This window comes from Megalops cyprinoides, chromosome 1 (genome assembly GCF_013368585.1).
Source record: "Megalops cyprinoides isolate fMegCyp1 chromosome 1, fMegCyp1.pri, whole genome shotgun sequence".
NCBI lineage: Eukaryota > Metazoa > Chordata > Actinopteri > Elopiformes > Megalopidae > Megalops > Megalops cyprinoides.
In genome coordinates, this window is record NC_050583.1 from 54,120,195 (window position 1) to 54,133,168 (window position 12,974).

General features: G+C 40.8%; 1 protein-coding gene across 1 annotated transcript in view; it reads left to right on the top strand.

Annotated features, from left to right (window-relative positions):
* Window positions 1-7,140, top strand: part of LOC118783711 (glutamate receptor ionotropic, delta-1-like) — a 161,392-nt gene extending 154,252 nt beyond the window's left edge. The window contains exons 13-14 of the mRNA XM_036537666.1: window positions 561-801; window positions 6,702-7,140. Coding sequence (XP_036393559.1) covers window positions 561-801; window positions 6,702-7,124 — 664 coding nt within the window. The 3' untranslated portion in view covers window positions 7,125-7,140. The remainder of the gene's footprint in view (window positions 1-560; window positions 802-6,701) is intronic.
* The last annotated feature ends 5,834 nt before the right edge of the window (window positions 7,141-12,974 follow it).

Genomic DNA, 12,974 nt, shown 5'->3' on the forward strand with positions numbered 1-12,974 from the left:
CAGCTGACTTTGATATTTTACTGAGATTATTCCCGGGGAAAAATGAGGGGATCATCAGATACCCCAGGTTAAAGGTGCCATCTGTTACCTGCTCAAAGCAAGAATGAAATAGAACTCATTCGGTGCAGTACACAGTGCAGTTTACAGGTAAAGGGACAGAGTATTACATGGACTGGAAAGGCCTGGATAGATGTGAAATACCCTAGGAACGTATTGGTTGAAGGGGTTGTTTACTCAGTGGTAATGTTCTGGAAACTGGGGGTTCTGGAAAGTGGTGATTTTATATCCTCAAAAAAAAAAAAAACAACACCCATAAAGGTGCCCTGTTTTACAGATTGTGAGCGTGTCTGGAGGGGGTGGGCAGGGTGTTGGCATCGGTGTCAATTAACTATTGAAACTTTTGAAACTGAGCTTCTAATATTGTTGACTCCTTATATGGCTATTTGTCTGTGTTGTACTCTGCCTGACTTGTTAGTCGCTTTGGATAAAATCTGCCAAATGAATAAATGTAAATTCTCAAGGCTGTCCTGTTCCTTCACCCCCACCCCCCACCCCCACAGGATCCTGGAGCTGCAGGAGAAGGGTGACCTGGACATCCTGAAGCAGAAATGGTGGCCCCGCACAGGCCGCTGTGACCTGAACAGCCACGCCAGCGCGCAGCCAGATGGGCGAGCGCTCAAGCTGCACAGCTTCGCAGGAGTCTTCTGCGTGCTGGCCGCCGGGCTGTTGCTGGCCTGCCTGGTGGCCGGGTTGGAGATGTGGTGGAACAGCAATCGCTGCCGGCAAGAGCAGCCCAAAGAGGTGACCGAGCACAGAGCCAGGAGGACAGAGCAGGGGGAGGATACTGCCACACTCTACTTTAAGGATCCAGCCCCAGACGCAAGCCCCGACTTAGTCGAGCTCCAGTACACGCAGTTATAGGTGTGCCCTGGTGAAATCAAAATTGGTCTCCAAAATGAAATCATTTTGTTATGTACAGCCTTTTTTTCTTAATACACATTTTTTTAAAAACATATAGTTGTAATAGTCCAGGGAATTTTCTTAGTGGGAAATATCTACCTGGAATTTTGGAAATTTGGGGGAAATTGAGAATTTTTGTTTTTGTAAGGACTGGAATATGTTGTGCAGTCTCATGGGTGTGGTATTATATGCAGCTCAAAGTCCCTTCAGTAACTTAATGTTAAAATGTTCATAACTTTTGCAGCAGCAGTATTTTTTTCTTTGAAGCATGTTACCATGGACAAACAAAATTCATATGTTCAGACCTGGTTTGTGCACTTAGGAGATCAGAGGTCTTCTGCTGAAAGAAACATACTGCTGTTGCCCTTTTTTTACTTATGAGTTTTAACCAACATATTGTCAGTAGGAGGAGATTCAGGTGTGGAGCCTATGCAAGGTTCAAGACCCATTCTCTCTATAGTGTATCTCAAGTATTTTGTGTATCTACGATTACAAATTTTGACATGTCTCCTTTAAGTTTACATACATTCCATAACTAAAATAGCAAAGAATGCACTGGGATTCATAGGTTAGGTTATGTACAACCCAAAACCCAGCCTGAGAGCATCGCAGCAGGGCAATCGCTAATTTCACATACCCATTACTTTTAACTGAACTCTCCCCAAAGTTCCCAAAAAAGACCCACTGGAAACTCCTGGAAGTTTCCCTAAAGAGTTTCCAAAACTCCCAGCAATGCTCCCTCCTCCCCTCGCACAATCATTCGGTCAGCTCCCTGAGTTAAGAGACGTTTTTTCTATTTTCTTCGCTTTTTGGAGAGAGTTATTTGTCTGTGAGTCCTTGTTGTTTGAAAGGAGACAAAACATGACAAACTATGCTGAGCCAATTTGTGCAGATCAACAGAGATTTTTTCTATTATTATTGTGATTACTATTTTTTTTTTCAACTCAAAAGTAAAGAATCAACTTCGGTTCTCAAAAGCAGGCTGTCAGTCAATACCTGTGGACTCTCTTGAAAACATCCATTCAAGTCCCTGTAAAGTTGACATGTTTTAGCTCCGCCCCCTACCTGTGAGAGTTGCTGACCCTCTGCATGTGGCAGTTAGAGAGGAACGGCGTGACTTGGATCCCTAAACTAAAGTGTGGGCAAAGAGGATGCTTGCATGGGGCTGACTGTTCAACCACCACAGCAATAAGAACCACAAATATGTCAAACCAGTCCATAATCCCTAGTAATTTGCTGTGTGACATCTTATTGCAATTATATGTCAATGTGAACACTCTGTTACGGACATTTGCTCTATTCATTATTCTTTATGATCTCGTGCAGGTTACTAAGGATTACAGACTGGCAAGGGTATCTGGTCCATTGACATATAATGATATTACAACTGCTTCATCGGAAGGGAGGAAGGACATTTGGACAGAGAGAGAGAGAAACTGGGATGAAGCAGAAGCTATTGACACAGGTCAGAATAGACCTCCCTAAGATCTGATGTGTTGCTGCACAAGGGTGTCCTGTCTTCACTGACTGGGCGGGGGGGGGCACCATCCCAAACCTCCACCAATCATCTCACACCACAGGCACAACCCCCCTCCCCCAACCCCACCCCCACCCATGCCCTCCCCCCTTATTTTCTGGCTTGTTGATTTTTTTCTTTCTTTCTCAATATTGCTTTAATAATGTGTGGATGCATGAAAAGGGGAGGGGGGTGTGACCGAATTAAAAAAGAGAAGAATGGAACTGGGGGAATGTGGCCCCATGGTCTTCCAGTGCAGAAAGCTTCCTAAACGAGTGGCCCTAATGGCCTATTTCCCTGTATATAAACAGCTGATTTAAATTCACTTAATTAAAGGATTAATCAGGCACAGGAATCCCCCTTCCACCCATGCGGATAGCATCCCTCTGCGAGTTCTGCCTCGGCTCCTATATAATGTCAGTCATAATTTCGCTATTTTATATAAAAAAACAGTACTTTTCTCATTAATTGAGCATGAAAATGCCCTTTGTTTGTTGTTTTTTGTTTATTTATAAATTAACACTATCCTCATAAAACATTCATACGGTTTAATTTGGAACTTTTCTTTGATTTGGAGAGCTGCCAGCGCAACACAATTAGTTTCTTTTTTATGATACGCTGGCACGCAAAAGCGGTAGCCCTGTCCCGGATCATTTAATGAGCCCGAGATTTTTTTATTATTATTTAAAAATGTTCCAGATTGATATCATCTGTGTTTCTGCTTATCTTCAAAGATAAAGTCCATAAACTTTAATAGCCATTGCTTAATGCTGTTCTATCATTTAGTAAAACTCTCAAGCCTCACAATTTTATAATGAAATCAAGGCAATTACTGTTAGATGCATGACAAAATTCCTTGGGTTGTGTGGTTTTTTTGAAATTGAAATGGCATTTTATCAAGTGCATGAGCGATGAGGGAAAAAGTCAGAATGGAGAGCTGTTTAGTAAACTGGATATGAGCTCCGGTCTTAACAGTCTATCCACGAGGCCAAAGTTAGCAGGCTGTTTCATGCATGCCACCAGGACCACCCGCTAGCTCACACAAGACAGTGGACCCCTGCTCCTGCTTGTGTCAAACCCCCACTTTTATTCTCCCCTTTTACTCTGTTCATTTATGATAGGAATTACCAAAAAAAAAAATCAGTTCAACATCACTGTAATATTTTTTCACACTGTCTGAGAGGAGGTTCTAGGGGCGAGCAAATGGCAGTTTATTGAAGCAAATCCGCTGTGTGTGACATCAACGCAATTGTCACAGGACGCGCTACACTGAAATCATAGTGAACCAAAGGTCTCAAGGACATGAGATTTTCTTCTCTTTGTATATGAATCCATTTTAAATCTAAATTAAATCCAGGAAGGGTAGATGGCTTTTGATTAAAGAGTAATTAGATTTGATTAATATACTAGCCCGGAATAACCCTGTTCAGAATAAAAGTTTGACCTGCTTTACATGTGTGGTAAAAATGTTTCCATTGTTGAATTGCTTTAGTATATCCTCTACCGCTATTTTAAAAATGAGTTAGAATGATGGTGGTGCTGCTGCTCACCAAAAACAACCAAACTGGAAGTCTCGCACACCACTCATGCATCTGCTTATTGCTGCGCAATACTGTCCTTGCTCGAGTATTGTAGAAGCGCTCTGACTATACTCCCAGACATACTTAACATTCAAAATGCGTAGGTCCAGCACCGCTATGACATTTTGAAATGGAATGCCTTTTTTTCCGGACAGAAGAGATCCCCCCTTGATACAGGGAGGCAAGGTCGCCCCTCGCACCGGTTGTAGCACCCAGCCCCCCTCACCCTCCCCCCTTGCTGCCGCAGTTTGTCACGTAGGTTCTGTACCAATTCGGTTGCGTCTCAACCCCCCTGTTCCATAAATGTGCTGTGTGTACTCAGCAAGGCTCGCACTGTGTGAAATCGACCTATCAGGAAGCGACCCCATCCACCCTGATCAGAGAATGCAGACTCATTACAAATGTCACTGCCATACATCAATTTAAAGTCTGCGCAAAACTGAGTTCATTCAAAAGTGGCTGGAAAATATGCCTTATGGTAGATTTTTTTAATGTTTAATTTTTATTTATTTTTTGTATCTTAGAGCTGTTGTTCTCTGATTTTGCAGTTTTTTTATCGTTGTTGTTTGTAATTTTTTATGTGTAGCAGTTAGATGTGCGTTCTATGTGCATAGTGCATTTATCTTTTTATTTTCCAATGCTGTTGTGCCATTGTTTTGGTTTGTAATGCATTGCCTTGTCCGTTGCCTTTGCAAAATATGTGGAGTGTGCCATTTTTTAAATCCTTTCATAAAATGAAATTGAAAGACCTTCAAAAAATTGAGACTCTGGGGTAGCTAGTATGGAATATTTCCTTCTCTGTTGTATGAAATAGATGCAGGAGCCAAGTGGCATTTCATATGAGGCAAAAGCGTGAGGTAAATTTTTTTTTTAAACACTGCATCCATGATCATGCAGTACCCTGTGCATTGTACCTCACTTCCACCTTGGCTGCTGTCAGTCCTTTAATGGCAAAGACAGAACTTCAGACACTGAGCAGCTGAATATCTGGTCAGTATATAGCACCTCTGTGGTCTCACTTTGCCATAACCTTCGAAAAAAGAGCAGCCATGATGAAACCATGGGCAACGTGAGCCATTGCTCTGCTGTGCCCCTCAACATGATTTTGTGTAATTGTGCCGACTGTTGGCATAGCACTGCTTTTCAAATTACTCGGCCTTCCCTGTTAATTCTACTGATTTCTGGAACCATCTGTTTTTTCCACGCTCTTATCTTTCTGTGTGTGCGCGCGCGCGCGTGTGTCCCTGGTTTGTGAGCAAACGCTTGTTGCTCTGCACGGTGCTTGACCTGTTAGGAGCAGAGAATGTTTGACGGCTGTCAGTCTTGTTGCTCTATGCCTGTGCATTGCTTGCTCACACGGACTGGGCAATTTATGCCACAGTAGCACTTGCTTGCCTTCTGCGTGCTCCAGCATAGCGAGATTTGCAGATCCTGAAGTTAGCCAACATTCATCTGATCACCACTGAAAGAGCTGTCTCTTTCAGGCACCCAGCTGCCATGGTGACATTCCTTCAGCAGCTTGGCCTAATTGTATGCAGAATTGTGAGCAGAACTGCAGCTTTCTTAGTACACCCAGTTAATAAAAGATATCCATCCAGATTGCTGTGTCTGTGCTGGTCCTGCAGATTCAGACAGAGGATGGCTTACTGTCACCCTCATTTTGCCTCCCTTAAGGCTTGAGCCTGACAGACAAATGGGGCCAGCTGTCCTGCCCTTCCCCTTTGTCTTTCTCTATCTGTGTCCTTTCTAACCTCGACAGTTCTTCATTTGGACATTCACATCGCAAACCACAGCTCAGTGCTGTCGACCATGAGCTTCAACATCCTGAATTAAGTTCAGTCAGTTGTCAGAAACCTATGTTGTTGGATCAGGGAAGGAGCGTCAGCGCGATGTGGTGTATGATCTTAACCTCTGCCCAAATACAACAGCTGGTTATAGCTGTGTGCTTCTCAGCTGCTGCTGGAGCTCTTCATGCCAGCCCCTGGACTCTAAAGTGCCTTAGCTAATTAAGGGTAGCCATTTTCCCCAGGCCTGACTGCTGTACCCCTCCTTGGTAGCTCTATTCAGAGGTAGCTCCAAAGCTCCAAGGTCATTTTGAGGGGCCCTTTGTTGTTTTTATGTGTACCATTGAACAGTCAGACTGTTCCCCCTGGAAAAAAATGCTGTCATTAGATGTCTCTCTTGGAGCCGCAGGTGTTGCTGTACCCAGCCAAACAATATCACTATGCTTTCCTCCCATAAAGACCTCACTGTGGCCACCTCAGCTGATAATGCTGCTTGGCTCCTGCATTGATCTCATTCTTCAGAGAACGCTTGACTCTCACATATAATAAAGGCTGCTGTGTCCAACTGGCCAAGTTTGATTTCCAAGTGCACATTCTATATGCTGTGACTTATTTGACCACAGTCCCTGTTAGCTGTTGCAATTCAAATTGGTCTCTATAAAACATATTATTTATTTCCATAAAAAATCACCACAGCCTAAGGACTGTTCAAACAAAGTGACTTTTGAAAGAAATCACCTTCGGCAAAATGACATTGATTGCATGGAGCTGCAGAAGCTGAAAACCTCCTGGAATAGCCGGTCTCAGCCTCTCTGTCCCTCCCTCCCTCCCTCCCTCCTTCTCTCTCTTTCACCCTTATAGGACAAGGAGGTGAATCTGGAACAGGTACACCGGCGTATGAACAGTCTTATGGACGAGGACATGGCGCACAAGCAGATCCCCGCCCCGTCTATCGAGATCTCTGCGCTGGACATCGGCAGCATGCAGCCCAGCCAGCCGCTGGAGTCTGTGCGGGACTTCCCGGGCACGGGGCTGTCTGTGAGCACCTTCCTCCCGGAGCAGGGACATGGGGTGGGCAGGACGATAGCACAGGGCCATGGCAGCACCCTCCCCCTCCCTCTCAGCAGCTCCACCATCCCCTCCATCCAGTGCAAACACAGATCCCCCAACGGGGGTCTCTTTCGTCAGAGTCCCGTCAAGACACCCATGCCAATGTCGTACCAGTCAGTGCCCGGAGGACCCATCCCAGAAGCCATTGAGTCGACCCACAGTACTTCCATCTGATCCCCCCCTCCCCCCACCCCCCATCCAAATCACAGGTCCTCTGGCTGGGTTCCGGTGAAAAAAAAAAGAAAGAAACATAAAAAGATAAAATGGAAAAAAATTCTGAGATTTTTATTACCACTTAAAAAAAAAAAAAAAACAAACAAACAAAAAACAGACAAAAACAAAGAAAATCATTTTTCTTGTACATATTTGTAAATACTGACAGAATGAAGTGAGGTAAAGTGTATTTTGAATATTCTCAATTTTTGAGGTTGAGTTAAAAAAAAAACAAAAAGATAAAAAATTACAAAAAATGACTGTTTGAATGGCTTTGTAAATTTTGTTCTATATGAATAAAGCAAATTCCTTGTGATTGTTTTCTAAGTGCCCAGTTGAAAGATGTCTCTCTACAAATTATTATTAGATCAACTGTACTCTATAGCTACTTAAAGCGGAACACCGAATGTTAATTAATTTCTTGACATTCATGAATCTGTTCTTCAGTATCGGAGGAAAACATTTCCAGTGTATACACTTTTGCTTGTAATTTTATTTTTTACTATTTTTAGTTTTTGTGGGCCAATTTTACGCATTTAAAACATTTCCCTTCAGCACAAATAATCTGAGGTAATTTTAGGAACATGACAGCAGGCTTCAGTCATGATTTTGTTCTTGTGAGAAGATATTTTTGTTGTTATTTTAGTTACATTGATTACAAAATGTGATTACAAAAAGAAGACTATTGACTAACTACAGACTACTGACAGAAGCAGTAAGCACAGAGCTCTCATCATAACCCCCACAGGGAAACTCAGCATATTAATTCCATTCACAAGCCAACACACTGTTTAATATTCAGAAAATCCATTCACAACAACAAAAATTAGTTAGTTTGACAACTGGAAATATTGTGCAGATGAACTGAAATTTTTACTAAGACACATTGAAGTCTGTATTTACAGATGATATTTAGATTTAAGATGATATTTCTATTAATGTATTTATTTATTTATTTTTAGTGAGAGGCACTTAAATCCAGATTAACTTTAGGTTCATGGCTTTCTGGAGTAAACAGCACACATACACACCCTGTTCACAGTTTCAGAAAAATCAGGCTAGCTCGTTTACCCTGACTGCCCCCCAAAACATGTTTGATTAATAAAAATATTACAATCATTGAGATTTTGTTTGTTTTAAGGACAAATTCACTAAAATACATCAATGTTTGAACAATACAGCTTATTGACAAGAGGGCTATAGTGAAACTGTGATTGTGTATTTGTATGTTTGTTGCAGTATAAATACAACAGTTTAAGCTTGCCTCTAATATAAATCATTGTAACATTTAACATTAACTATCTGCCAGAGCTAATTCATGCCTGAAACCTGCTTTGTTCCTGGAATTGCATCATGAGTCACACATTTTAGAGAAAATGCTCTAATTTCCACAATATTCCAATATTATTTTTATTACTATATATTAGGGAAAAGACCAAGGCATATAGCAAAATGTTCCTTTCATACTGAAGTATTTGTGAAGAGCTGTGTACTGGTTTTCCCCTTTAAGGACAGTTAAGTCTTATGTAACATTAAAGGAAAAGTAGTGTATTATTTGATCTATTTTTTTTTAATCAGTCACTGAATAACTATCAGTAATCCCAATACCAGAGACTGAGAGACTGTACTAATGTAATGAGAGTCATATTCAAAATAAGTAAACGGCAACTCTTCTGTAAGCACTCAGTAATAATGTCTTGTTTGGTTGTCATGTGTTCTTTCACACACACTTAGGGTCCCATGCGTGACAGAATATTATTTTTCCAATCCATTTTCCAACTTTTTTTTTTTTTTTTGATAAAAGACTGGTTACACACATCTCAGAAGATGAAAAATAGGAAGAAAAAAGTTATACAATCTTTTACCAATAGTTTTATAAGTGCAATTAAAATGCAATCCTATCCTCTAATGGAGACAAAGTAATTATTTAAATGCATACTGGGTCTGCAAACATGTTTGTTAACTTGTAACTTTTTTTTTCATCTTGCTTTGAATCATTCATTGCCAGCAAAAAAAACAGACTGTTAGGCAGGTTGTAATTAATTTTATAACTGGTTAATGTGAGAGTCGTACCATGCACAATATCTCAAGATTAGTCTTTTTTATCATTATTCTTATTTAAACGTTCCAAATTAGCCTATTGTAACTTAAAAGATTACTGCTTTTTTAATAAAGCAATTGCCCGGCCCAATACTGGAATAGAAGATGAAATAAAATAAGGCCTAAGCATACCCTCAAGCTTGCCAGATAGATATGTCGAGTAAATGTCATTAGCACAGACCTGATGATAATAACAGGAAGTAGAGTACCTCAAAAAGGAAGGCACCATAATTCATACCACTCCATTCATGCCACTCAAATTGATTTTAAGCATTTGCAACCAGTACATTTTGTACAAGCAGTTATCGATGTGAGCCAAAGTGATTCGATTTACACTGTGTATTACAACTGATAGCTATGGCTTCGATAAGATAACACAGCCGAGAGAGGGAGGCAGAAATGTTACTGTAGGGTTATGTGTGTCTTCACTGCCTTACTTTGTGTCTCCTGAAAAAAAGGCCAATACTCAATAAAATATATAAACACTATTACAGTAGTCTGGAAGATTACATCTGAGGGAGACTCTTATTTTATTTATGAATATGCTGCTTGGAGTTTCTTAATCTTTAATAAAGAAATATGGTTAACATTGTCGTGGATGATGCTTCAATAATTGAGAGGTTATTTTTTTTTTTTTTTTTTTTTTTTTTGCTAAAGCCAACAAGTACAAAATAGGTCCTCCAGTGGCATATTGCCCTGCTTTTAATCATTTGTAATTATGCCAACATACTAATATAGGCTCATGCATTTTTATAGACTTCCCAGATAACCAATGTGGACAACACCAGACAGCTTGTGTTATTATTTTCTCCAGTAATTTCCTATGGTCACTGTGAATGATACATGAATATTAATTCTGATATGTTTGGTCTTGATAAACATGTCAGATAACATAAGAATATGGCTTCTAAAATTAAAGTTACAGGCTCATGTGTCATACAGACAAGTCATTCACATGGCTGGGTACTTTCAACATTCATTTTTTCAGCCTTTGCCTGCTACAAATAATTTTTTTTTTTTTTCAGAGAACCAAACAATTTTTTACCAATCTTTATTACAGTATGTCTTTTTAAACAGACATTATAGTACATTGTTAGTTCGCTTTCTATTCAACCAAACAAAAAAATAAAATGTTTAAAATGAAAGACAAAAAAGTTTTGTATCAAATCATTTTTCTTCAAAAACTGTACTATTTCAGTCAAAGCTGTCTATTAGTGAGCATAGCATTGAACCATTTATTTCCGCTGCTACAGGAGAGCGTGTTCCAAAAGTATATTTATGGAAGATGCAGGGTATTAAATAAACAGGACATAAGAAAAACATGTCAAAGAAATCCTTCCTTTGTGCAATTTCAGCTAGCTAGCCATAAAATGTCCACAGACAGCTCCATGTCCTGTTAGTGATGGATGCTTAACTCACCTTTCCAGTCTGAAAAAAAAAACCTGTTTCCATAATAACCAGTACATAAATCTGCATATTGTAATCTCACCTTTACATTTTTTCTCTTTATGACCCATTTTAGAAAAGGCTGAACTGAACCTTGGATGACAACAGTACTTCATTTGTGTGACATGTGGGGAGTGACAGCCTGTGCGGTCAGAAGGGACCATCATTCCCAGTGTGTCTCACTAGCAACTGAGCACAATTTAAATGTACAATTTCATATGGAGCAAGAGAGAGGGATCAGCTTATGGGCAACTCTTATTTTCCTTTGGTGTACGCTGATGAAATTGTAACCATTTTAGGAGCTGTTGTTGAGCATAATGTCTTCATGTAATATAACTATACATATGTAATAACTTAAAATTAAAGTCAATCTTTTGTATCTGACCTGTAATGATCAGCATTGATTTCAATGGAAATGACACCACCAATGTTTTTTTGTAGACATGGCATGAATTATGAACATTTGAAATCCTATTGTGAAAGTGCAAGCCCTGAGTGGAGTGTTCATCCTAGGCTCAAGAGGCAGAGTGATTCATCTAAGATACTAAGGTCAACCTGAAACCTTCATCTTTCAAGGAGACAGGGCACATTGAGAGGACATTTAAAGCATGCTACAACCTTGTTGTTGAAAGAACAGGACATCACAAAACATCCCCTCTAACAATTTAATACAAAGGAATGGACATTTCCCAGCTTTGAGTATGTTGGTTACAATACATCAGTTGTTAAATGACATTGTGTGCCATGTACATACAGCACACTAAATGAATGACCCATATCGAATTCTACAAAATATGCCAGATACTCTAGCCCAATTCAGTCTTCATTGTGTAACCTTTTAACATTTTCTATTTGATTTATAAGTTACTAGTGTGTCTTTGATGGTTATAGCATAACATACTTGAAACATGTGAAGTCTTTTTTTCATTCTTACCCAGCCATTGTGCACCAATGGCACTGAAAAAGAATATATGTGTCCTTTAGCAAAAGCATTCTGATCTGTGGGGACTATCAGATACCTTTTTAAATATCTTTTAGAGTCTTTGATATGACAGTTTAAATCAGAAGATTCAGCACCCTACTGGTCAACAGTTGTTTTGTTAGTTTATTGTTTTAGTTGCTTTGCCCATTTATCCATTTATAAATCTAGCAAGGATTGTGTCTTTTACATCACCACAGATTAGCCATGACAGTAATTACCTGTGATCTTGCCTATGCATGTGAAGAATTCAGATGTCAGTGAGCAATAGGAGAGAGTAAAGAAAGAGCAAACTCTAGTTACCTGCAGCCATGGGGCCCTTAGATGCCAATTGTCAATGATGGCTGGTAATTAACTCCCACTAGCAACCAAGGCTACTCAAATAATACCACTTAGATGAATAGTATAGGTCCATGAATGCTATCACTGCCTGAAATTGATGGATACGCTTAGCTGGTGAACATTAAAGTGTTTATCTAGTCACCTGATTACAGCTCTGCATTCAGCAAAGTCCATGAATATACTGCAGCTTAGCGTCAGGTTTCCAGCTGCATTGCAAAAGGGAACGCAACTGAAATGCATTTTGCCCAGACTACAGTCAGTAGAGAGAAAGAGAGGCTGAGTGAAGGCCGAGTGAGTTGTCACATTAGACGGCAGCTTCAATAACGGCCCTTACTCTCTCTTTACCTGAGACGTTTTTGGCCCCCCCCACTCCCCCTGCCCCTCAGTTTGCTCATTCCACAGCCTGCTCTTTGGGGCGTGTTAGGGATGAAACATGTCCCTTCCAGCGGGTACGTGGCAGGTGCCGCGGCGCATTTTAAACCCGCGCCCCTGACGCTCGTCACCGCCGGGCTGACATGCCACGCTCTTAGCGCCGAGCCTGACTCGGGCCGCTGCGGCAGAGCGCATCCCGAGGACTGTCAATTAGCAGGGAGCGAGCAGGAAGATCGCAGGCGAGCACGATGTCAGCTGTCCTCTACGCTTAAGATCTAACGCTGCATGTCTCGACTGAGCCTTTTAGACTCCTCTCCCTGAACCCAGAGACATGAAAAAAAAGGAAAGGGAAAACTCATTATGCATTTCCTTCATCTGAGCTCAGCTTGTCCGGGCACCTGTTTTCTGAAATCTCTCAGGAGAGCTCGTGTGCATATTAGTACAGGTAAACGCATAATGATGTAAATAGTTACTGCTGGCCTTTTGAACCACTCCTCTACTCTTTGATGCAATGAGAGAGGGAGAGGCAGGCACCAGCTCCAGAACTGCCTCCCAGAGCAACAGAGAGCACA